At 56.4% G+C, this 24,215-nt stretch overlaps 1 protein-coding gene across 2 annotated transcripts in view; it reads right to left on the reverse strand.

Moving 5' to 3' along the window:
- Positions 1-1,290: 1,290 nt before the first annotated feature.
- The window catches only part of LOC121448256 (zinc finger protein castor homolog 1-like), a 144,598-nt gene continuing 121,673 nt past the window's right edge, over positions 1,291-24,215 (reverse strand). For both annotated transcript variants that reach the window (XM_041652119.1, XM_041652118.1), the window contains 16 exons: positions 21,288-22,122; positions 20,215-20,283; positions 18,707-18,797; positions 17,954-18,118; positions 16,795-16,967; positions 15,746-16,593; positions 13,623-13,758; positions 13,353-13,416; positions 12,041-12,195; positions 11,809-11,931; positions 10,605-10,943; positions 8,939-9,137; positions 8,117-8,288; positions 6,305-6,456; positions 6,054-6,195; positions 1,291-3,663 (listed from right to left, as the gene is read on the reverse strand). In XM_041652119.1, the coding sequence (XP_041508053.1) occupies positions 2,576-3,663; positions 6,054-6,195; positions 6,305-6,456; positions 8,117-8,288; positions 8,939-9,137; positions 10,605-10,943; positions 11,809-11,931; positions 12,041-12,195; positions 13,353-13,416; positions 13,623-13,758; positions 15,746-16,593; positions 16,795-16,967; positions 17,954-18,118; positions 18,707-18,797; positions 20,215-20,283; positions 21,288-22,122 (4,751 nt within the window). In that variant the 3' untranslated portion in view covers positions 1,291-2,575. The remainder of the gene's footprint in view (positions 3,664-6,053; positions 6,196-6,304; positions 6,457-8,116; positions 8,289-8,938; positions 9,138-10,604; positions 10,944-11,808; positions 11,932-12,040; positions 12,196-13,352; positions 13,417-13,622; positions 13,759-15,745; positions 16,594-16,794; positions 16,968-17,953; positions 18,119-18,706; positions 18,798-20,214; positions 20,284-21,287; positions 22,123-24,215) is intronic.

Below are 24,215 nucleotides of genomic sequence, written 5' to 3' on the forward strand. Positions count from 1 at the left end.
AGCCTCTGAGCCTCAGGTGGGGTTCAGGTGGAGCTGAGGGGAGGAGCCTGTCTTCTTCAGCTGAGCAAGGCCTGAGTCCCACCCCCATCGTCTCTCCCTAGCAAATAGTATCTAGCTCTATACCCAGAGGCAAAACTAGTCTAGCCCCCAACCTCTGGCCTGCTGGGCTTCAGAGTGGTCAGGTCCCTCCCCCTCTCCCTGGGCACTCAGAGCCGGGCTGTGTTTGCGCCACCCCACACATTCGAGTCATGGCCAGCCACTCGGGCATCATTTTAAAAATAAAAGATAACGTGACGAATTTTTTTCCAGTTTTTATTGAGTGAAAATGTCAAACCTTGCATCAGTCATGCAAAAAAATCAAATAAATAAAACACATATATTAAATTTCTAATAGCACTAAATTCAAGTGGAAAAATATTCAGTTCTTAATAACCAGGTGCCGAGGAGACCAGATTCAAGTAATCAGGGCACGCGCTGCTCAGTTCGCTTTCACGGTCTGCATTTTTGTCTCAAAACCTCTCTATATATCTCTATATATCTATATATGTATATACATATAGATATATACACACATATGTGCATACATATTACTTTTATATTTATATATATACACATACATAGTTATAAAACATTAAAAAGAGCATTGGTGGATCAGGCATCGTTTTCCTCACAGAAAGAAAAATAAAACAAAAATTACACATTAAAATTCAAAATGAGCTAGCAATGGCTTGTAGTCCTAGTGTGCAATATGAAGTTTACAAAGGCTAGACTTCGCACTCCGCGTCTTCTTGTCTTTCTTTTTTTTTCCTTTTTAAATTTTTTTATTTGATTTTGCTACATTGAAAATTGTTTTTTTATTTTGTTGTTGGTTTTTTTTTTTTTCCTTTACAAAACTCCTTCCACAGAGGCAGGGTCCTGTGGCAGGTCAGACTCTGGGCGAACTCTCGGCTCAGCACGGAGGCTCTGGCGGGGGCTGTTTAGAAATCATCGTGTTTCCTGTTGGATTGGGTACTCTCATCTCACCGCTGTGCCTCCCTGCTCCCTCTCCAGTTCAGGTGGTCCTGGCTTTCTGGCTGTGGGCAGCCAAGAGGGGACATGCACGCGCGCGCGCGCGCGCGTACACACACACACACACACACACACACACACACACACACACACACACACAGAGTCAGATTAAGAAAACCACTGTCCCATTTGGGCAAGCTCCCCCCCCCCCCCCCCCCCCCCCCCCCCCCGCACGAAGATACCCGTGGGAGGGGACTTCCTGGTGGCAGCTTCACACCTCCACTGCTTGCTGGATTCCACCCTGACACTGGCCAGGGATTGGAGTGCACAGGTCCACACCACAAGCCTGGCCTCAGGCAGCCTGCTCCTACCAGGGACTGGAGCAGCTGCTGGCTGCAGGCCGTGTGCCTGCAGGTGAGCCCTGTGCTCAGCCTAGACGGCCTTATTGCCTCCAGGAAGGGGGACTTTGGAAAAGGAACCAATCAGGGTGGGCTGTACCAGCCTCCCAACCAAAATAATAAAACAAAACTGGAACAAGAAAAAGAAAAAGCCCTATAAAGCCACACGCATAACCAACAGAAAAACCCTCAATGTTCAATTAGCTACAAACTTGTATCAAGAGAATAGTCGGTTTTTTTCCTTGTCTCTACAAAATTCAAGTTAAAAGTTGGAATCACGCAGCCCCCATCAGTGCTAGTGTGACGACAAAGCCTCCAACTAAGGCATCTAAAATAAACGCTAAACAATTCCTAGGAGAAATTGCACTCAAGTCCCCAATCCCAGGGCTGGTCTGGAGGCGGGGCTCAGCTTCCTTGCACCCACCTGCACTGTTAATTTTTTTCTTCTCTTTTTGTTCTATGTAGAATAATAACCTTTACAGGAAAAATACTGTACAACTTTCTTGGTTATTTTTCCCCCATTTTGATTATTAAAGCCAAAACCAGTCATATCCTTCCTGTTTGCACCAAAATGGCTGAGACTCTCGCCTCCAGGCTCCCACTAGCTGTGCCTGCTTCGGACCACAGCCTCGATTTGCTGGAGGGTGGGCTTGGGCCTGAGTATCACCAGACCAGACCACAGCTCGGGGGCGGGGATGCCGCCTCGCTGCTGATTCCATGAGATTCCCTCCATGTCCCTGTAGTGTGACCCGTGCTGATGCTGACCGTCTTCGGCCCGCTCTCCCCAGAGTCAGGGGGAGGTCTTAGCTGCATTGGGGGGGGGGGCTCTGCCAGATGCTACAGGTGCCTGCTGCCCCGCAACCGGTGACCCCCGCGGGCAGCCCCTGAGCAAACAAGGACCTCACGTGTGGGCACCGAGAGGAGCGCAGGTCATCGCTGCCACCCGGACACAGCACCTGCTATTCCCTGAACACCCGCTTGGGCGGGCCGGGAGGGTGCGGGCGGCCCGGAGCACCAGAGGGGTCCCCGCCTCTGCCCTGAGACGGACTCGGGGGTCCGGAAGCACCAGCGGGGCCAGGGCGCCTCCCTCCCTGGGGCGGCCCAGCGGGGTCTGTACACAGGGGTTCACATACAGAGCAGTTCCAGAGGGGACTGGAGTGGCATGGCGGCTAGGGTGATGTGGCGGTGGGCGCCGGGCCGGGGCCACCTAGGGCCGCCAGCGGGGTCCGCTCGCCTGCAGCCTCGGGCAGCGACTCCTCCGAGTCGGTGCGCAGGTCCTCGTCATCATCATCGTCTTCCTCGTCGTCATCGTCGTCCTCTTCATCGTCATCCTCGTCGTCGTCCTCGGCCTCCTCCTCGGGCAGCTCCAGCTCCTCCTCATCGTCCTCCTGAGAGGACTCCCCTGCGGTGATGGTGGCAGAGGCGGCGGGGGCGGGCGCGGCAGGGCCGTCGCGAGGCCCGGGGACGGTGGCAGGCGGGCCGGGGTCCCCTGTGTCTCCCAGGAGGCCCAGGCCCGCTGCCGCTGTCTGCAGGAAGAGCAGCGAGCCCGGCTCGGCGGCCAGCGTGAGCGAGCCGTCCAGGTTGACGGGCGCACCCGGCGAGGCTGCAGGAGGCTCCCCTCGCTCCTGCTTCTCGTGCTTGCGCTTGTGCGAGTCCATCTGCGACATACCCACCACCGTGTGGCGGCAGCCCGGGTAGGTGCAGTGGAAGTGCGAGCACTTGAGCTTGTACTTGCAGTCGGGCACTGCGCAGTCGGCGCTGGAGCTGAACTGGCAGAAGCCGGCGGCGCTGATCACGTCCTGTTTGCCGTGGTGCTTGCGGTGCGCGGTGACCTTGGTGCTGTCGGTGCAGCGGAAGCGGCAGCGCAGGCAGTGGAAGTGCGTGCTGGTGCCCGAGAACGGGCAGTCAGCGAAGTGGCAGCTGAGCGTGGCCTTAAAGCGCTTGAAGTCGTCCAGCACCAGGTTGTCCACGCGGTCATGGTGCTGGGCATGCTTGTACATGTGCGTGCGCCCGCAGAACTTGTAGCCGCAGTTCTCCCGCGTGCAGTGGTAGTGGGTGACCTTGAGCGAGAACTGGCAGGCCGTGTCCTTGCAGTCCTCGTAGAGGTCGAAGCGCCGGAAACCCTCCAGCATCATGCCCTCGTCCAGCATTTTGCGAGAGGAGGCTGTCTTCCTCCGCTTGCCAAAAGGAGACATGTCCTCGATGATCCAAAAGCGCTTTTTAGCCCCTGAGGCTGTCGGCATGGAGATGGTGTTCCCTAGGGAGGGGCAGAGAGAGGTCAGCGTGGAAGGGGTGCCCTTTTGGCAGCAGTGCCCACGTGGGCACCATTCCCAGGGTCACACCCACACAGGGCCCCTGATCCTGGCATGGTGGCCAGCAGACACCGCTTAGGAGCAACACCCTGGCTTTCCCCTGGCTAGGAGCCTCTCCCACAGCCCCCTTGGGAGCAGCAGGGAGTCCCAGGCTTCCCCTGTCTTCTAGGTCTGCAGGATGACCACACAGGCATCCCGGGATGTGGTGGCTGCTTCCTGGCCAGTTTGGGTGGGAAGTGAGGACACATCCCAGTGCTAATTGACGCTGGAGGGGAAGCTGGGAATCTAGGTCGGCAGAGTGTAATTACCCAAGTTGGACCCAGGCCAGGACGCCATCATACGCCTGCCTCTAATGAGGGACAGGCCAGCTCGCTTCCTGCCAGCTACCCGGTCTTCGGCTGCCTGCCTGTCTGTGCAGGAGGATTTGCCTCCTGGAAGCAGCGATGCTGAGGGCCCCAGAGCCTTGTGGGCCTGTGACTCCTTGATCCTAGATACCAGAAGTTTTCTTTTCCTTGATACCACAAGTTTCTTTAAGGTTTTGGAGCTTCCTGCTTGACCTAAGGGACCCGGAAAATCCCAAGAAGACTCTACTGCCTTCCTGAGGCCTGAACTCTGGAGCTTGGCTCTCTGAAAGCCACTATGGTCCTAGCCTGCGTCTCGGGACTCAGGAAATCTGCTATTGGCTTCTCTCGACCTTCCATCACTCATTCCGCAGGAGGCATCTTCCTCCCTGAGCCTTCCCAGGATGCCTGGCTACCAACCACTCTTCAACATTCTGCAATAGTATACTGAAAAGAAGGTCCAATCACCCAGCCTTAGTGAATGAAGGGCCGGGATGGAGTAGGGGTATCCAGACAGGGGGCAAGGGAGCAGCTCAGGTCCAGAAATCTGTGGGGGGACAGAGCACTGTCATGGGGCTCTGCCTGATTATGCTGGCAACAGAGCTTTCAGGGGGCTGGATTCACTGTGTCCTGCTCAGCGTCACCACCACACCTGGGCTTATAAGGTGAAGCGGGAGTGGATGGGCTAGGAACCTAGGGTGATGTCCACCCAAGGGACAGGGCAAGCACACATTCCCACGAGGGCACTGGATATGGGGCTGGGATGGCAAGGGCTGTCCACCACTGAGCACTGAGTGAGCCTGGAGGCCCCATAGGTTCCTTCTCCCTGTCCAGCTTCAGGAGAGGGATGAGGCTCAAGCCAGCATCAGAGCTCTCTGGACCTGAGAAGCTCCCAAGCAAACTGGGAACAGCAGCAGGCTCTGACCCTCACAGGGCCAAGAAGGACAAGGACCTAACAGGTCACCCAGAAGGACCCTGGCAGCGGCAATCTGTTCTCTGAGGTAGTTGCTGTTAGGGGTGTGGGGTGGCCCTGCCCTTGGTTCTGCTCATCACAGAAAAGGATCCAGTCCTGGATCATAGCCTTGAGGATGAGCTGGGGTGACAGACACTGGCAAGAAGGCATGGATGAGTTACCTGCAGCATCCTGAACTAGGGGGGCGTCACTTTTTACTGGAGTTGGAATGGCAGTGATGGGCGGGCTGCTGATGGGGTGGCCCAGGCCCCGGCTGGCTCCGAGAGTGGTACTGAGCAGAGAGTATGACAGACAGGACGGAGAGAAGAGGCATGGGAGGGGAGGGAGGGGTGGCCGGAGCACAGCCGAAGGAAAGGATGGAGTCAGGGGGGGCGGTGCAGCCCCACGAGCGGCTTCGTCACCAGCCGGAGCAGGAGGAGGAAGAGGAGGAGGAGGAGGAACCGGGCAGCCTGGAGAGGGTGGAGAGAAGCAGAAAAACAAAACAAAAAAGAACAAACAAAAAGAACCCAAATGAGAAACCCGATGGCTTCAGCGGTGCAGTATGGAAATGCGTGGACAGATGAGCAGAGAGGTGGGACAAAGAGGGGGGCAGAGGACAGAGACTGGTAGGTGCAGTGCAGGCAGAGGTCATGGCAGGCACCAGGTGTCCAGGGAGGACCTTGTTGAGGACAGGGTCAGGAGGCAGGAGCCTCTCAGGGGCCCCGGGGTTCTGGATGAGGCTGGGACTGAGGCCAGTAGGAAGGCTGGCGCAGGGCCTATGCTGCTCTCTCTGGGGCTAATGGGACAAACCCTAGTCCCTCTCTGGGGGAGCTGAAGTGACCTGGAGGGAAGGCAGCAGGGAGGTGGGCAGAATGGCGGGAGGGGCCTCAATGACCACTGTTGTATAGGCCAGCCGTTCTGCACACCATCTTGTCCTCCTTGGAGGCCATCTGACTATCAACCTTCTGTCCCAAGAAGGACTCAGCAGAGCTGGGCCTGGGAAGCAGGGGCCCAGCCGGCAGAAGCCATGCCCACCACTCACCTGCCGCGGTGCTCTCATTGCCCACGGGGGTGCTGGAGCAGCTGCGGTCCATGGTAGAGGACTCGGAAGATGCAGCACCGGGGCTACAGCCTGTATAATCCATGCCCTCGTCTGTTTCAGCATCCATCAGACTTGGGGGACCCTGGAAGGAAGTGAAGGGGCCCTAAGAAAGTGGCCCACGGGTTCTTTGGGGCAGTACAGCCCCGCACCTGCTAACAAGGACAGTCAAGCCACATGGCCTAGGCTCTCACCTGGGACGGGGGCACACGGTCGAAGTTCTTCCCCAGCATCCTCCGCATGTGTTTGCGGGCGTGCGAAGTCATCTGGTGCTTGAGGAGGAAGGAGAACTGGCAGCCTTCCCGGATGCAGTGGAAGTGGCTATTCACCTGGTTGTACTTACAGCCTGCGGATGGAGTCACAGCAGTGTGAGCCTCCCCGGAGAGTGTGGGTCCAGGGGTGCTGTGGTTAGTGGGTAGATGGTACTTGGGGGAAATGTACTTTCTCTAAGGGAATATCTGCAGTCAGTTCATCCCAGGAAGCCCAAGTCCGCCGGGCTATCTGACCCCTGGCCTCCCTTCTGGCTTGCATGGGGGCACGTGACTGGCTTACCCTAGTCCCACACCCTCTTCACTGAGAGACCACAGCTCCAGGGCCGGAGACCTTTGGGAAACTACCTCTCGGCCAGTCACCCGCCCTCACCCTTCTCTGGGGCAGACCTTGTTTAGGTCAGCCGGCCTCCACCCTGCCTCCACCCTCCACTTCTGCTTTGCTCTAGGTGAGAACAAATAGAGCAAGCAGGACCGAAATGGCATCAACAAAGGGCAGGTGAGGGCCTGCCCGTTGTCATGGCACCAGGCTGGCCAGGTGTCTTATGTCATCTCCCAGCTTTGTTTGGCTTCAGCTACTACCAAAAACACCAAAAGTTGAGTAAATACAGGCAAGTACAGAACCCCGGACAGCTGTAAGCTGAGCCCAGCACAGCAGAGGCCCTCTTCGCGCCATGAGTCCTTCCTGGACTAATTCTTGACAGAAAGGGTTATTAACTTGGAGTGTCTCCCCTTCCCCTACCGAGGTCTTGCTACCATGACCACAGGATCAGAAGAGGCTTGGCCTGTAGACACCACCCCGGCCAGCCTGCCACTCCTCCTTCCAGCTTCTGGTCTCCTCCTAGAAGCCTGTCTTACAACTATAGCTAAAGCTCCAGAGACGTTTGGCCCTTCCTGAGGCTTGAGGGTAGGCTCTGCCCTCTACCTGCAGGCCTGGGCTCCTCCCTGAGGCACCCCCTTCCGCCCGTGCCTTGGGCCAGTGAGTTGAGCAGGAAAATCTGCTCCAGAGACACCTGTTACCAACTCAGAAACACCAGGAGCCTCCGGTTCTCCCGCTCACTGTGTACTCTAGCGGGGCTCATAGTATACCTGACAAAGGTTTCTGACACCAATTGCAAGCACAGGCTAAGTGCTTTTAAAAAAAATATAGCCAGGCGGTGGTGGCGCACGCCTTTAATCCCATCACTCGGGAGACAGAGGCAGGTGGATCTATGTGAGTTCGAAGCCAGTCTGGTCTACAAAATGAGTTCCAAGACAGCTAGGGCTGTTACACAGAGAAGCTCTGTGTTAAAAAACCAAAATCTATAAACAAACAAACAAATAAATAAATACCTTTAATAAATGAACAAATGAACAGACTCAGCCCACTCTGGACAAAGCCCTCAAATTAAAGAGCTTCTAGGACCGCTACAGTCTTCCCTGTCCACGCTGCCAAAGGAAAGGAAACCAAGAGCAGCCAAGCCCTGGATGCCAGGGGTGCGGCCCAGGGTGCTGGGAGGGGCCAGTCCTTGGAACCACCCTCACCCTCTTGCTGGGATGTCTGGGCTCCCAGGCTTCACAGCCAGTTTGACAGCCCCTGGCCTACTGCATCTGTGATCTCTCTCCCAGACCAAGGGTTGCAGGTGGTGGTGGTGGCAGAAATGAGTACCCGGGAAGATGGCCCGGGCTACCAGGACCCAGGCTTCACAGCCGCAGTGCTACCTGCTGGAAATCCCTGGCAGCCCTGGCCTCAGGTACCTGGTCTTCCGCATTCCTCACGTTTGGTGAAGTATTTGAACCCATTGGCCGCCCTCCGCTCCGCTTTCTCGTGCTTCTTGATATGCCAGGGAAGCTTGGTGGTAATGTTGGTGACAAAGTAGCAGCCCGTCCGGAGGCAGTGATAGTGTCCTCGCATCCGGAACTCGCAGTGCTACGGGGAAGCAAGGGGTCCGTGAGACTGGGCAGACTTCTTTAAAGCGTCCTACCTGGTGACCTTGGGATTCTTTGCTAATGCCATGCATAGAGCAGACTTCGCTAATCTACTTTCAAGTTCGTCCCGTGCGACCAGACCTAGACAGACATCACTAATCTACCCCAGCACTCCTCTCTCTGTATATGCCCAGACCTAGGCAGACATCACTAAGCTATCGTAACTTTGGTGCACACTTGGACCTTACCTGTGACTACACAGGCAGCCCAGCAGTCTTGGGACTCGGCCTTTGAAGTGAACCCGAGCTGTCCTTTCTGTCTAGGCATGGACTGTTCTATTTCTTTATCCAATGAGCCTATTTTAAAATTCTAGGCCTCTGGGGAAAGGGGACGTAGCTATTTCCAGGATGAGCATGAATGATGTCAGACACACAGTGGCCGAGATAGCATTTGGTCACCACTGGGAGTTAGGCCTGAAATGACAACCCTCACCAATGGAGCATCAGTCTGGACCCCTGCCCAGGAGCCTCTAGGGGCTCCGGGGACAGGCAGCAAGTGTCCTTTCCAGGGTCTGCTGAAGGCCAACTTAAAAACGGTGTGAAAAGTGGAGCCTCTTCCAGGAGGAGCTCCTCCCCCGCCCGCCTCACTGACCTGGTTGGGACACAGACACTGCAGAGAGTAGTAAGCAAACTGATCCCGCACGTTCACCAGGCTGTTGCTGGGGTTGATGTGGTCCAAGCAGTGGGACTCGGCCTTGCCCGAGGTCTTGCAGACGTACTTGCAGTTCCCAAAGAGACAGTGGAAGTGGAACTTGCTGGCATATTTGCAGTCCGTCGCCAGGCATGGATCGCTACAAGGAAACCACAGCCCAGAAGGTCATTGGCATCCCAAGCCCTCCCGCTAATGTCCTCACTTGGTTTGTTAGGGTTCCCTCCTCAGTCACCAGGGGTGTAATCAAGGGGAATGCAAGGGGTCACCTTCCCGCTCAACGGAATGATTCAGCTAGAGACTACAGATCCCAGCATGCATCCCTGGCTCCTTTTGGGAACTCTTGCCTGGTACATGGGGATTGCCCTATGTAGGGTGCTCAGAGCAGTGCATGCTGGGACATGTAGTTTCCAAGGCCACACCTCAGGATTAGAGATAAGATTGCAATAACTTCTTGGGCATAAAAGTAATGGGATAGTGCTGCCAGTCCTGGCTGGATGCCAGAAAGAGGTTGGCTGGTAAGACATGGCACTGCCGTGGAGGCGGCTGACTGACAGACTGCAGATGGGTGGGTAGCCCTACCAGGAAGTGCCACTTCTGTGGGGTGTGAGCAAGTGGTAACATGTGCCTGGTTCCTGCTAAGGCTCACAGCTGCTGGGACATCCCAGGATCAACTGGAGCCTACGGTGCCCTCTTGCCCAGAGAACCTAGGAACCTGGGATGGGCTAGGGGCCAGCGGAGGTGTCCATGAGGGGGGAAGAGCTGGGCCACCCACTAGTGTCTATGAGGGTTGAACGCCAGGGAGGTGCAGCCACGGCTGGAAGTCCCCGGTCTACAGGGGGCTGTGGGGAGACGTGGTCTCCAGAGACTGGACCTATGGTGGGCACTCTGGCCAGGTTCAGGAAACTAAGAAAGCTCGCCACATCAGGGAAGGGAGGGGGACACAGGGGACAGGAAAACTAAGAAAGCCACATCAGGGAAGGGAGGGGGACACAGGGGACAGGAAAAGGACAAAAAACACTGCACCCTTCTATACCGTGGGCCCGGCCCCAGGTGCTCAGAGAGGGAGGACAGCTGTTACTCAGGTGGTATAAATAATCCAATTTATTACTTTTTATTGAGAACAGGAAGCCACACACTTTATGATACAAAGTTACCGTTCTCGCCGCAAGAAGCCACCACCATTAAGTGAAGAAGGTCCCTTCCACCCCTGACTACTGGGAGGGTCTGGAGGGGCCTTGGTCCTGTTCCCACCCATGACTTCCACGGCCTACTGACTCAACCTGGGTATGCACCACAGAGTCGGAAGCGAGGTGGCCCAGAGGGAATCTAGCCTCTTTGAGGACCAGGACATTTCCTGAGGAACCCTGTACCTAGCTCACCCCAGTCAGTCCTTGCAGGATCCCCCTGGACCACTGGAGTTAAGGCCACTTACACGCTCATCCCCCACCCACTGGGTGCTCAGTACAGGTGTACAGCTGGATGGCTAAGTCCCAGAGGCTGGGGACTGCAGTGTAACTCTGAAGGGCAAGGAGCAGGGGTCCTTGTTGCCCTGGCTACACCCACTCCCAAGACACGGGGACAGGTGCTGGCTCACGGAGGGACTCACTTGTCCTGGAACTGGAGGAACCCGGGTTTGACCTGAGGCTTGGCGCTCTCTAGAGACGTCGTCGCCAGGGGCGAAGTGGGCAGGTGAGGCACCGATGAGGGGATCGGAGGCATCTGGGGTATGGTGGAAGCCAGCTGCTTCCAGGCGAGCAGGGTAGGGGTGGAGGGCACGGAGGCTGGGCTGGGAGCGGGCCCCTCCAAAGAAGATCCAGGGACGATGGTGCCAGGAGGCGCTGGCGGGGACGAGGGCGCCAAGGGAGGTTTGGTCTCAGCCGCAGAGGCTGGGAAGGAAGCCTCTGTAGTTCCCTTTGCTGCTCCTCCCTCCGTCCGGAAGTGGAAGCTAAGAGAGGCAGAAGAAAGTGTCTCAGGACATCAATCAAGAGGCCCCAGTGCCAGGTCAGCCCTTCCCTGTCTAAGCATGCTTGTCACCTCCTGTGACCCTATCATAACTCAGGAGCCTAGTATCCCCACCTCATTCCCGCCAGAGACTCTGGGAGGCCTCCCATGACCTTACCTGAGCAGAGGAACTGGAGAACAAATTGTTGGGTCCCACTGTCATTCTGAACCTGGGCTAGACCCTAACCCCATCTCTCTACCGGTGATTTGTATTCTGAGCTCCTCCCTACACTGTGGCCCTGTGTGAGAGAACAGGCCTGCCTCATCAGGCCCCTCCCTTCAAGAGGTCGTTCTGAGCATCCCAGGGAGGAGGACTCTCAGTGTTTGCTAGGCTCTGGTGCAGCGGCGGCGGCAGGAAAGTCTGACACGGGGTCTGGGGTCTACAGAGGTACGGGGTACTGTTACAGGCAGCGCTGGTTGCCATTGCTTTTTAGCTCTGTGGAGATCGCAGTCGCTGCAATTCATTCGGTCTCGCACGGTGCTGGAAAGGCCTTCCTCCAGGAGCCCTGCCCTGGATCCAAATCAAGCCTTTCTAGCTGGGCTCTGACCTCTCTAAACGCTCTTCACTGGCACCTGTGCAGGGCTGCGGGCCCCACTAGGTCTGGCAGGTGCTGTGTGCAGGAGGGTGGGAAGCCTGTCCTCTTCCTTGGGAGGTCTGAGGCCTGGAGACAACTCACTGGGATATTGCTTAGAGGGTGACTAGAGGCCTGTTCTATTCCATGCCCAACCAGGCCTAGAGCTCAGGGAGGATGGGGCTGTTTTAAGGGTCACCCCCCCACACCCTCTCCATCCCCCAGACCCTCACTCACTTTGCATGCTTGATGGCCCCGTCCAGGGTGCTGAAAAGCGCACCACACTCCTCCACCACGCAGTGGAAATGGGACTTGTGGAGGAAGTCGCACTGGGCATCACAGAAGTCCTTGGTACCAAACCTAGTCAGTTGAAGGGCCTCTGTTAGAGGTGGGGCCCTGGCCACCAGGGTGGGCGAGAGCAAGACCTTCTGCCCTCCACCCCCTCACACACTCTCTGGAGAGCCCTCACCTGCGGAGATACACCTTCCAGGGCTCCGCCAGCCTTTCCTGAACTAGTGCCTTCACGGCCTTGCCCAGGAAAGGTGAGGGCTCCACAGTGGGGCTCCCCTCCACTTCTGTCTTGATGTTCAGCAAGTTGCCGAGGCTGGGGTTGCTCTGAGACATCTGTAAGGACAGAGGTGAAGTTGGAGCTGGGGGAACCCCAGGACAGACAGTCACTGAGCCCTGTGTGCTGGGAGCAGAGAACACACATACCCCTTCAGCCTTGGCTAGGGAGGAGTCTGGCCCATCAGAAAGACTGTGGCTCTGGTCCCCTGGAGGCAGGGCCTCGGGGAGCAACCTAGCCTGCTGCTGGAGCCATCCTTCAAGCTGAGGCCAAGGCTCAGGGTGCACGCTGCAGCCCATCCCTCCCTAGACTTTGCTGCTCCCTGGTTGTTCTCCTTCCAGAAGGTATTCAAAAGAAATGCAGGAGGAGGGATTGGTAGGGGGAGGGGGAGGCTATGAGTTTCTTGGGAACAAAAGCCACCCATAAGAGGGTAAGAGCAAGCAGGTCCGCAGCAACTGTTAAAGTGGGAGGGAACCTGTAGGCTTCTGAGGAAGGAGTGTGAGGGAGCAGGGGCAGTGACCAGAGGAGGGCAGCAAGGGAGCAACCAGAAGAGGGCAGGCAGCAGGGCGTCAAAGCTGGTGCTGCTGCCCCCACGGTGCCCAGCTGGAACCCACCCACCACATGAGGTCCAGCCCAGACCCAGCTCCCTCTTCAACCCAGTCACTTGTGTACAGTAACCAAATTAATCCTGCTGCAGTCAAATTTATCATGTGAAGGGGGAAATATATTTGAGATGATGTATAATTTACAAAGACCCTGCATTATTTAAAATAAATGTTCTGGAGCGACCTCTCCGGAAGGCGTCCGAGACCATTACTCAAGCCGAAAAGTGGAAATTGATGCTTCGCTTCCACTTTGGTCTCCCCTCCCCCATCCTCTTTTTAAACAAACAAAAATACATAAAATAAATAAATAACATTAATAACTGAGGGCCAGAGAAGTTAGAGGGTTCCGGAAAAGCTTTTGGAGCCCTCCATCCGAAGGGAAAAGAAGGTGTCAGGGGCTGAAATATATTTCTTCAGCCAGTTCATTAAATTAATTTGTAGGCAGTGGCTCCGAAATTATATTCGATGAAAAATGGCCTCAAAATTTAAATGGTACAAACTCATCTTATTAGAGGGAAAACATTAAAAAACAAACACATCCCCCCAGCCCCCCAGCACGGCTTTAATTTCTCTGGGTGGGGAATGGGAGGCGTGTGATGGATGGTTCTTACCTTATTCATAAGCGAGGATAAAAGAGATGAATTTGCCGGGACTGCATGGCCATTTGATTCATTACTAGAACACACAAACCAAGGGGCTTCAACTCAGACATCCATGGGGCCAGGCCCAGAGGCCCTTCCCTCCCAGTCAGCCAGCCCAGGCTCAATGGCAGCATGAACCCTGGACAGGGTGAGCCCAGGTCCCCAGGGCTAGCTGAGAACACAGGCCCAGGCCACCTCTCTTGGGCCCAGGCCAGCAGGGCTTATCTGGCCTTGCCTCACCTGGGCTCCTTCACAGTCAGGTCTAGACTGCGGTCTTGGGAGGCCTCGTGGGGGCCTGGGGTGCCAGCACTGTCACCAGGTTCCTGCTTCACCTGGGCCTGGGAAAACTTGCTGGGGGTGGGCTGCTGCCCACTTCCTGCAGGGGAGGGGAGGGAAGATGGGATCAGAGGGGCTCAGGTTTCACATAGACACAAACTCTGGTGCCCCCACACCCCTGCCCCAAAGGAAGGGCTGACTGTGGGCCAAGTAGGCAGGGGGGACCCCCGGGGAGAACTAGCTGCTGGTCAGCGATTCTTTCCACTGACGTGATTACTTGCGACGTATACCCCTGTGTGGCAATTCTTCAAGTGATAATTATTGCAAAATTATGTCAAAGTTGTCCTGGCTTAGGGCCTCCTGGAGGAGGAAGATGGGAGGCTGGGGAGGGGGCCTGGGCGGGGACAGGGGCCCTTCATTTCCTCCACCAACTGTCACAGTCGATTTGTGGGGCTGCCGCCTAAGCTTTTATTAAAGACTCTGTTAATGCTGAGGGAAAGTGGCAGATCTGGACTGGGAGCGGCCCCTCTGTAGTCCCTGCCCACTGTTGCCGAGGCGACAACCCTGTCTGCACTGAGCATGCCTGAGGAGGGCATCTGCTGTGTCAGGGCTATCAAGGCTGACAGCCAATCAGGGCGGTTCAATCTATGTGACCTCGTCAGTCTGTCAAGCTGTCCAGGGCAGAAACTCCAGGCCCTCCCAGAATGCCTGGCTGGGGATAAGGGGGAGCTTGGTGGGAAGAGGCCACGAGAGGCTGGTGGGGCAGGGGCAAAGGAAGTTGCTGACAGGACAGTGTCCAGTGAGCCTTGCTCCACGAGCCCCAAGTGACTGAAATATCCATTTGCCCCAAGGCACAGCAGTTTACAGAGAGCTGCTCCACAGACAGCAAGTGACATTTTATTAAAAATAAGGGGAAACAGCTCCCCTCCCCTTTGCCTGACCTTTGTTTTTGGGGGGATGAGGGGGAAGAATTTTTCTAGGAAAAAAAGAGGTGACCCAGCTGTCAGTTGCGGTTTCCTGTGGCCCTACCTGCAGGCCCCTGGCTGGAGGAACGTAGCTACAACAAGACTCCTCCCACACTGGAATGGAAGACAGGGCCTCCAGACTGGGCTAAGAATAGCCTCTCACTGGGAATCGAGAGAACTTCCAGCCCTTGGGAGTGCACACTACAGTAGCCCCCTAAGTCACCTACCCTAGGTTCCAGTCCCCAACTAACATCCTCAAGAGGCCAGATCAGAGCCTCACGTGGGGGGAAGGGAGAGACCCTCAATCTTGGCTGATTCTGAGATGGTTTTGGATGGGAGCAGAGCGTGAAGACTGGACAGTCAGGCTGCTGAGGATATGCCTGGGGGCAGATCTGCCCCTGCCCCAACAGCTCCACAGGGTGAGGCTCTTTCTGTCCTCAGCATCCAGCTCCATAAGCAGCCAGCAGGCTACTCTGGGCAAGCACTAGGGTTTGTGGATGCAGTGAAAGCAACCGTATCCCAGATGGGAGCTGAACTCTTTCCAGGAATCCAAACAGCACTGGGTACCCTCTGAGGGGGAAGGGCAGGGGAAACACACCAACAACAAAAATAAAAATAAAAACAGCCTTCCAAAGAAAAGGAAGGGAAGGAGTGAGGAGTCAGAGAAAGGGGACAAGGGAGAAAGCAGAGTGTCATCTCCTGGCCTGAAGGTGCTGTCCAGGTCTGGAATGCGAATACCCATCCCCTGGGCTCATGTTCCACAGCTAGAGGAGACCAAGAGAAGAGGGGGCCTGGGGTAGCTCTGCTCAGGGACTCATTGGTGACAGAGCCAGCAGGACACCCTAGCGTGCAGAGAGACACGGACTATTGACCAGCTCTGCGTATAGAAAAGCAAAGGCACAAAGTCCTTGGTTGTGTGGCCAAAATGAGGGACTCCCAGAGAGAAAATCAACAGGACGAAGTCAGAGACCAGGCAAAGGGAAAGAGCTGCTGGGTGGGAGGCGCAGGAGCATGGACCTGGCCGACATCCTTCCCAGCCTCCCTGTGCTCTTCAGTCTTGAGTACTGGGGCTTGCCAGTCTCCAAGTGTGCCTGTCCACCGGGCAGGGCCCAGCCTGCTCACCTGGGTCAAAGGTGGCAGAGGGCTTGAGGGCGGCCGCAGCCAGTCTAGCCATCATGGGTGAGATGAGGCCTTTGCTCGCAGAGATCCTTTCCATGATGGAGGCCGGGGGCACCGGGAGAGAGGTGGCAGCCGCGGGGGCTGAGTCTCCAGCTCCAGAAGCCACCAGAGCTGGCATGTCAGGGGTTGCTGACGTTGTGGCCACAGAGGGCATGGCGCCCAGGAGCCCTGGAGATCCCACAGGCAGTGAGGCGCTCCCGCGGCCAGGAAGGAGAGGGAAGTAGGGTGCGGTTGTGGGGAGGCCTGAGTTGGAGAGGGCCAATGCTAGGGGAATGGAACCAGACAGGCCCTGGGGCAGCAGGCCAGCCATCTTGCTATTGGGAGGCTTCGTGGCGCTGGGTACAGCCTCGGTGGTGGTGGCAGACGCCGCCGCAGCCAGGGATGCGGAAGATTGCTGACTGGTGGGGGAGGCGCTCAGACTGGAGTTCTTGCTGCTCAGGGCAGAGAAGTCCACGAGGTCGTCGTTGCTGGATTCCTCGTGTTCCGTGTCCTTGGCGCCCAGCAGCGAGGCTGGCAGTCCCAAGGCGCCCGAGGAGCGGATGTGCCGGCGCTCGTGCTTGCGCTTGTGTGAGGTCATCTGGCTGGTGGAGGTGAAGGTGAAGCCGCAGCCGGCGCGGATGCAGTGGAAGTGGTTGGTGGCCTTGCTGTACACGCAGCCCTCGTACTTGCACTCCTCGTACTTGTAGAACTTCTTGAAGCCGTCCTTGGCGTAGGCGTCATCCTTGATGTGGTAGCTCTTGTGCTTCTCGATGTCACACTTGTTCTTGAAGGTGAATGTGCAGCCGGGGCGCCTGCATGGGACACGAGGAGACTGACACGGGGTCTCGCGGAACCAAGGGAGGCCCCGCCCTGATGGTTCCACGCTCTGGGAAGAACGCCCACCCCGCCCCCCGGGGGCGCCCCCACTCCAGGAGGAGCCGGGCCCTGGCGATCCATGGCCTGCGTCCCTGCTTGTGCCTCCTCTTCCGGCCTCCAGTGGGCCGGTCACTCACCTGCAGTGGAAGTGCGTGGTCTTCTGCCCGTAGAACTGGCAGTCAGCCGTGCCGCAGTCCTCGGTGGCTCGGAAGCGCTGGAAGCCATCGTTGATGAGCTGGGTGTTCTTCTTGTGGAAGTTCTCGTGGGTCATCACATCCGAGGTGCTCGTGTACACCTTGTTGCATCCCACCTGCACAGGTCAGAACGTGGTTAGAGGATGCAAGCCCGGTCCTCCCAGGACAACTGAGCTCAGTGTGGTAGCTTGAAGCTACAGCCATGGGGCTCTGCTTAGGGGAGCCTGGCACCTCCAAACCTCACACTCCTCAGGTTAACCCAGGCTCTGAAGCAAAAAAACAAAACAAAACAAAACAGAACCCTCCAGTGACCCTCCAGCATTCCCCAGGAGTGACCGGGATCTGTCTGCAGAGTATTGGGCTGTCTTTGGATTCAGTATACTTTCAGGCCCAGATGAGGGTCCGACCTTCTGAAGAAATTAGGTTTGGGGTCCTAGTTGGTGTCTCTATCTCTCGAGTTTTAGGATTGGACAAGGGTTGGACCCTGGAGGTCACCTTTAGCTATGGGACTTCCTTAGTGGATGGCTCCTGGGCACGGGGCCCTCCCACCCACTGCAGCTGGGCCAGGCAGGCAATGTTGCCATATTGAGTAAAAAGCAGTGTCTCCGAACACCCCTGAAGGCTGGCCTGTGCCAGTGTCTGCACCATCTCAGGCCCAGAGGGTGGCCCCCCTCTCCTCACACCAGGCTGTTACACAGAGGCCTTAACAACCCCTGACAAATACGGGGGAGGCATGCAGGCTGCTATTTGCAACCCAAAGTCGCTCCTCCTGGCCTTGACACCTTGAAAAAGCCCAGACTCAGTGTGGCATTAAAACAAAGAATTAAACAAAAACCTCTGCAGAGATCATTTGCAATGCTGCTCTTGGTGTTAAAGCCCAAAAAATGTCGGTCTATATAAACAGCTCACTGAATTTCCCCCACACCAAGTATGGCAACAGGGAAGGCCCCACCCTGGCCACCAGACACTGCCGATATCTGAGCTTCTGGGACTCTACTGGCCAGGCACCCTTATCCTGGACCGGGAGAAAAGGAGGGTCCTGGCCAATGAGGCCCCTGACTACTGGGGCAGTCCCGTCCCCGGTTCCAGAAGCAGCAGGCACCTGCATGCAGTGGTAGTGGGTGCTCTTCCCATTGAGGTGGCAGCCGTGGTAGTAGACACTGCAGTCATCCAGCGGGCTGAAGCGCATGAAGCCGTGCTGCAGGGAGTTGTCGCGCTTCTTGTGCATGTTGTAATGTCGGATCACGTCCTGCTTACTTGTGAACCTCTGCCAGGAAAGAGCACCAAGTTGGCAGAAGCCTGTGCCCCCAGTCCATGTGCCAAGAGTGCTTGGACCAGGGCTGGCCCCAAGGCCCTCGGGTCACCCTATAAATAACCCTGCTTAGGGTCAAGGCAGCCTAGACTGCCCAGCCAGTTCCCGGCATACTGGCCCTTGGTGGGAATGATTCCAAAGTCTCGGGAACTCCTTCCCTGACCTCTCCCAATAGCCACACCCAGGAGCATAGAGATGAGCTGGGCTAGCCTTGAAGGCCAGAGCTCTACCTAGCGCTCAGTGCGCCGGCTTATCAGGCGGGACAGAGGGCACAGCCTGTGCAGACAGCCTAGCGCTACCTCTTCACCAGCTCTGCACTTGCCAGCAGCCCTGAGCATGTGACCTCAGCATTTTGTCTTGAAAATGAAGCAGTAAGACAAACCCTTGAAAGGCCTGGAAAGACAGTTAACTTAGGGGCTCAGGAGCCTGGGGATGCAGACTGCTGGTCTGTGCTCTCTGCCTACCCATGTGAAACCCAGACGGCTCGTGGAGGACCCTTCCGTGCCTGCCTACTTCCAGCAAGAGTGTACGTGCGGCCCGTACCTGGTAGTTGCACTCTGGGTCCAGGCAGTGATAGTGCTCTCGGTACTGGTAGGCGCAATGGATATGGCCGCAGTGTTGACTCCCTGAGAACCTGAAGAGAGGTGAGAGGGTCAGACCCATCTTGGGATGCCAGTCCCTGAAAGGCCTCTTCTAGAACCCAGGTCTGAACAGCTGTTTCTGCCTAGGTCCTGAAGATGGTCTGGGGTTTAGAGGGCCTGGGTGGAAGGAATACAGAGGGTCAAGGGTGAAGTGGCCGAGTACAGGAAAGCCAGAGGCAGTAACTGCCCCTGTCAGGAGTCCCAGGCCTACCAAGTTGTCTGACAGCCAGCAACCTGCCTGGAAGGCAGCGCCAGATGGAGCAGAGGTCGGAACTCGGGTCGGAGTAAGACAGAGCAGAGAGGGGACCTAGAGCCCCACGCTTTGGCAAGCAGTGGCCTGACCAGCCCTCCCCGCCACCACGCCAGCTCTGACCAGGGAGGGGCCCCTGGCTGAGCCAACCCTGGGATGTTCTAAGAGGTGTTGAAGGCTCTCTCTCTCTCTCTCTGTTCTGGGCTTTTCCTGACACTTGAAACAGTCCAGAGTTATGAATTTTTAAAGCCCGGCATCTGTCTGGCTTCCCGCGGCAGGGAGCTCACTTTCCAGCCAAGCGCACAGCCGCGAGGCCTGGACCGCCGGCCACTGGATGGCCCTTCTCTGGGGCTGGACGTGCTAGGGTGTGGGCAGACAGGGCCAGCCATTCCGGGGAAAGCCAGCCATGACGGCCCTGGGAAAGGCACTTCGCTCAGCAAGCCTGTTCCCTTCCGTAGGTGACGCACTCTATGAGGGGGTGGGGAGCCCCACTGTACAGGGAGAGCCACTGGCAATAAGTATTTCAATGGAAGCTGCCAGAAGGGCCATCTGCTGAGGCACTCATAGTAATGACGGTGATAGCAATAAAGAGTGGAGGGTGAGGAACAGCATGGAAGACCAGAGGAAAGATGCCGCCAGGGCATGACCCCTGCCACATGTCCCTTAAGAGCCTCAATTTGGGGATTGTGTGGAGATGGATCTTCATCGCCAACCCTACCTCCTTCAGGATGAATCTAAGTCTGGCTTCATCAGAATGCCCCCCAGCCCCAGCCCTGGGATCCCAGCAGGCCATGGCAGGAGGAGAATGGCTGCCTCAACCGCAGTAGCTTTCCTGGAGTCCGCACTCTATCCAAGGCCCCACATGAAGGCAGGACCCAGGTCAGCTGCACAGGGGCCCCCTACTCACCTGTGGCAGCCCTACTTGGCTTATAAGTTGCCTAAGGGCTGTGTGGCCTGCACTACCACAAAAGGGAGGGTCTAAGGTAGACCCCGGAGCAGTCTCTCTTGAGCGGTAAGAGACAGAGAGAAACGAAATGTGGAGAAGGCAGCCTCTTGGCTTTTGGGGTGAGCTAATACATAGGTGGTCCCACAGTCCTTGGGCATTCCTGGCTCCCCCCGCCCCACAACCTCTGTCCACAGGCTCCTCCCCAGGGGCCTACCTGGCAATATATTTCTGGTAAATGTTTACATCTTCGGTGACAGCTGGTTTATCTGTGGGCAATCCGTTCCTGGTAAGACACACAGGGCACAGCCGATTAGCGGATGGGGGTGGCCTCAGGCCCCAGGAGCATCTGATGGGCAGCTCCCTGCCCTGGGCCTTGGTTCCTCTCTCCTGGGCCCTGTATCATTCTGACGTACTCAAGGTGGTACTGAAAAGGTGTGTTGATAGAAGCCCAGAACTGCTCGGTTAGCCCACCTCTGACAGGAGTGTGCTACCCACAAGCAGGTGGGGTTGCAGGGCCTAGCCAGGCCTACAGTTAGCCTGGAGGGAAGGCCCCCAGCAAACAATGAAAATAAGTGGGGTAATGGCTGAGGAGAAACGCCAGGCAGCAGAGAGGGGACAGAGGAGGACAGTACCAGACACAGGTGCAGAGTGGGGTATTTACTTCCCCACCCTCGAACCAAAGGCTACAGACAAGATCTGCCCGGTTCACAGCCTCCAGGACCTGTAGCCCCACGCTGCTACGGCAGAGGAAATGGCTTGAGGGAAGGGTATCATTTGGCCTTACAAGACCCATGGTTTTATCATCCAGGCTAGTCCTCTATCCCTGGGTTACAGTTCCCACCTAACCCCCACCTAACTTCCTGTCTTTTCCATGGACCAGGCTCCGAAGCAGAAGCCAAGGCCACCCCCTGGACCCCAGCCCCCACCTCCACCCCAAAGTGAGTGGTTTCTACCAACTGCAGCCTGCATGCAGCCCTTGTGGCAGAGGGAACAGGTCATGGCAAAGGAGGCCAGTAAGTGAGGAACACACAGAGGGTGTGTGACAATGTAGGGGCACACAGCAAATGTGTCATATGCAGGTCAAAGGTCAGCGCAAGAGCACCGGATGAGGGCACAAGAGCAATGATGTTGTGTGTGTGTGTGTGCATATATACAAGGCAATCTGAGCTGCACAGGTGGCCGTGCCCACCACAGTAAGCTTTGCAGGGAAGGAGGGAGACCTCTCTATCCAGTCCGGCCCCAGGGTTCATGCAGGCAGTGGGGGCTGGGGAGAGGAGGGATCCTTACTTGACAGTGGAGACGGTTCCCGTGGTGATGGAGTCTGTTTTGGAAAAGGTTGACTTCAGGTACTCGGGAGTGTTGAAGGACAGGGAGACTGGTGGCTCAGGTCCCGGCCCGGGGACACTGGGGGCACTGGGCACACTGGCGAGGGGTGTAGAAACCAGGCTGGGGGTGGGCGGAACCTTGGTAGGGCCTGGTTTCTGGATGCCCCGAACGTCGTACTTGGAGGGGCGCCCCACCTTGCCTGTCTTGAAGGCAATGGCCCCGCCCATGTCAGGGCTGCCCTCCCCGGGTTTGAAGAGGTGCAGGTACTTGACGTTTTCCAGGTCATACTTGGATGGTTTCTTGTATGTGCTTCCGTTCTGAGGCCTCAGGTTCTCGCCCGTCTTCAGTTTGTGAATGAAGAAGTCATACTTGGAAGCACGGGCTACCAAGTTCTGCATCTGGGCGCTGCTGTGTGATGGCAATGGTAAGATGGTGGCCTTGGTTTCCAGGTGGGTGGCATTGCTGAGTAGCCGGAGGCTGGGCAACGGGCCCATCACCTCCTTGCCTGCCCGGTCCTCGGCCTTGCTGCCATGGGCTGGCCAGGGAAGTTGCTCACCAGCCTTGAGTTTACGGATGTATTCCTCGTATTTGGAGAAACGTGCCCGCTTGCTGAGAGTATCCTCAGAGGTGGGCAACATGGAAGAGGCAGCCGCCTCGGGGGTGGAGCCTGCATGCAGCTTCTCGAAGCTGAGCTTCTTGGCCAGCTCATCCCTAGTGTTCTGGTCGTCATAGCCGAACATGCCCAGAAACTCGGTCATGGTGGAGGCGGCGTAGTCCCTCAGAGAAGAGGTTTCTCCTACAGAGAAAAGAGGGGTGTATGTCATTTCTGGGAGGGAGCAGGGGAGAAAAGAGACGAGAAGCCTCTCTACCTTGAGCCCCCGCCCAAGGAGGGAGGGGACCAGTGTGGGGAGGGGCGGAGCAGGACATGATCTATGGACATTTGGCTCACTTGTTAGGTTTTACGACTCTTAAATTAATTTGTTTTAAAAAAAAGTAATTAATACTGGGGTAAAATAAAACGAGTTCATCAATGCCAGGAAAATCAATTTCCTAAATGTTCTGGCCGATGGCTTTTCAGTACATTAAACAAAGTTTCATAAATGTCTTCACTCTCTCGCCTTGGCCTAATATGAAAGAGAAGCCATTTTGCTGGAAGTTAAGGCAAGATCCCGACTTGTCTCCTGAGGTAGGGGTCACGAGGAAAAGAACAGGTAGGGTTGGGGACCACCAACTAGACAGATAAGAGGGACCCCAAAGTAGAGGGAGCCACTGTGAGTGGGTGGCTGCGGCCTGCCTGTATGGAGGGTCTCTTGGGCAGATGTAAGATGTGGCATCTCACTCAGAATCCGATCTCTTGACCAACCGCCTCAAACTTTCCCCCAATAACAGCGCTGAGCAGAGGCAGGGACTATGTCAACGTGCCCACTCAGACTAAATCAGTGTCCACCACCCTCACTCCAGCCAGAATCTGCATCAAGGACAAGACCTTCAAGCCTCCTGGTCACCTTGCAGCTCTTCAGCTCACATATAAGGGTGGCTCACCTGGGAGACGGACGATAAGAGCCCTGCTGGATCCAGGGTAACAGGACTGAGGAAAGAGCGTCCATCCTCCCCACTATCATATCCAACACGCTGAGAACTCCCCCCTTCCTCTCACCCTCCCTGTCTCACTCTCCCTCACGTAAGGACGCACGCACATGCATACAACACACATATACATTCACAGGCACAGTCTCTCATATACTCCATTTACACACTCATAATAATGTGCCCATATTTATCTACACACTAAATTCATATCCCCAATTCTACAGATACACACACAATCCTCCAACCCCCACACCCAGGGCCCTGGGACAAACCTCAGCAGGCTGGAGGAAGTAAGCCCCTCATATTGCCTCTGCCGCACACAGTCTGTCACCGCAGCACATGGACAGTCCCCAACGTATACAAGCTCAGTCATTCCTCCACCCAAGTCCTGCTGTGCACCTACTGTGGGCTATTCCAGCATCCAGGTTGGACGCACACAGGAAAGAGAGATGGGACAGCCCAGAGACTCCCAGGTTTTACCTTCTCTTATGTTCTCCCCACCTGAGCACACTCAAAGCAGCCAGGGCCCGGGTTAGAGTCCCTGAGAACACAGCTAAGTGAAGGTATGACCAGAGGGGACGCCTGGCTCCCTCCAATCCTGCCAGCTCTAGGAGTCTCAGAGCTCCCCAGAAACCAGAAGGGGAGCTGATGGAGCAGTGTACCCTAGCAGGAGAGACATCCCAGCAGGATGTGAAAGGAGGGGCTCTGGACCATCATGGGGGGCATTGGGACCCCACTAGACACAGAAGAGGACAGTCGGACATTCCCCTGACACACAGAGTAACTCAAGGAGCTCAGAGTCAATTGCCTTGGCAAGTCGATGGGTCAGCACAAGCCCAAGCTCCAGACACACAGGTTGGGGGCTGGCCTGGGAGTGGGCTCTGATCGCTGGATGAAGTGGTTCAGGGACCAGGGAAAAGGGCTAAAAATAGCTAGAGGCAGCTGAGGCCTCACTATATATGGCAGAGAAACAGAAGGCTCTGAAGGGCAGGCAGCATTGGACAGGGAGGGGGCCAGATGGGGTCCCACAGACAGCTAAAGTCCTGGGGAGCCAAACCCATGGTGGGCAGATGAGGTTTGGGCTAAAAACTCAGTGCTTCAGGGTTGAGAGGGGGCCAGGTCAGAGGCCTGGGGGCAGCAGTCACAAGAGTCCACACCCCTACTCCTGCCTGCACAGTTCCCAGATCCTGGGAGGAGGGGAAGAAGGCCGAGGACACTACCTGATGGCCCTGGCCATGGGTGGGGTAGGGTGTGGGAGGAGGGAGCCCTTGCTGCTCCCCTCTCCTCTCCTCAGGCCCA

This window comes from Microtus oregoni, unplaced genomic scaffold (assembly GCF_018167655.1).
Source record: "Microtus oregoni isolate MIOR12 unplaced genomic scaffold, Mior012 000005F_ref0000423, whole genome shotgun sequence".
Taxonomy (NCBI): Eukaryota; Metazoa; Chordata; class Mammalia; order Rodentia; family Cricetidae; genus Microtus; species Microtus oregoni.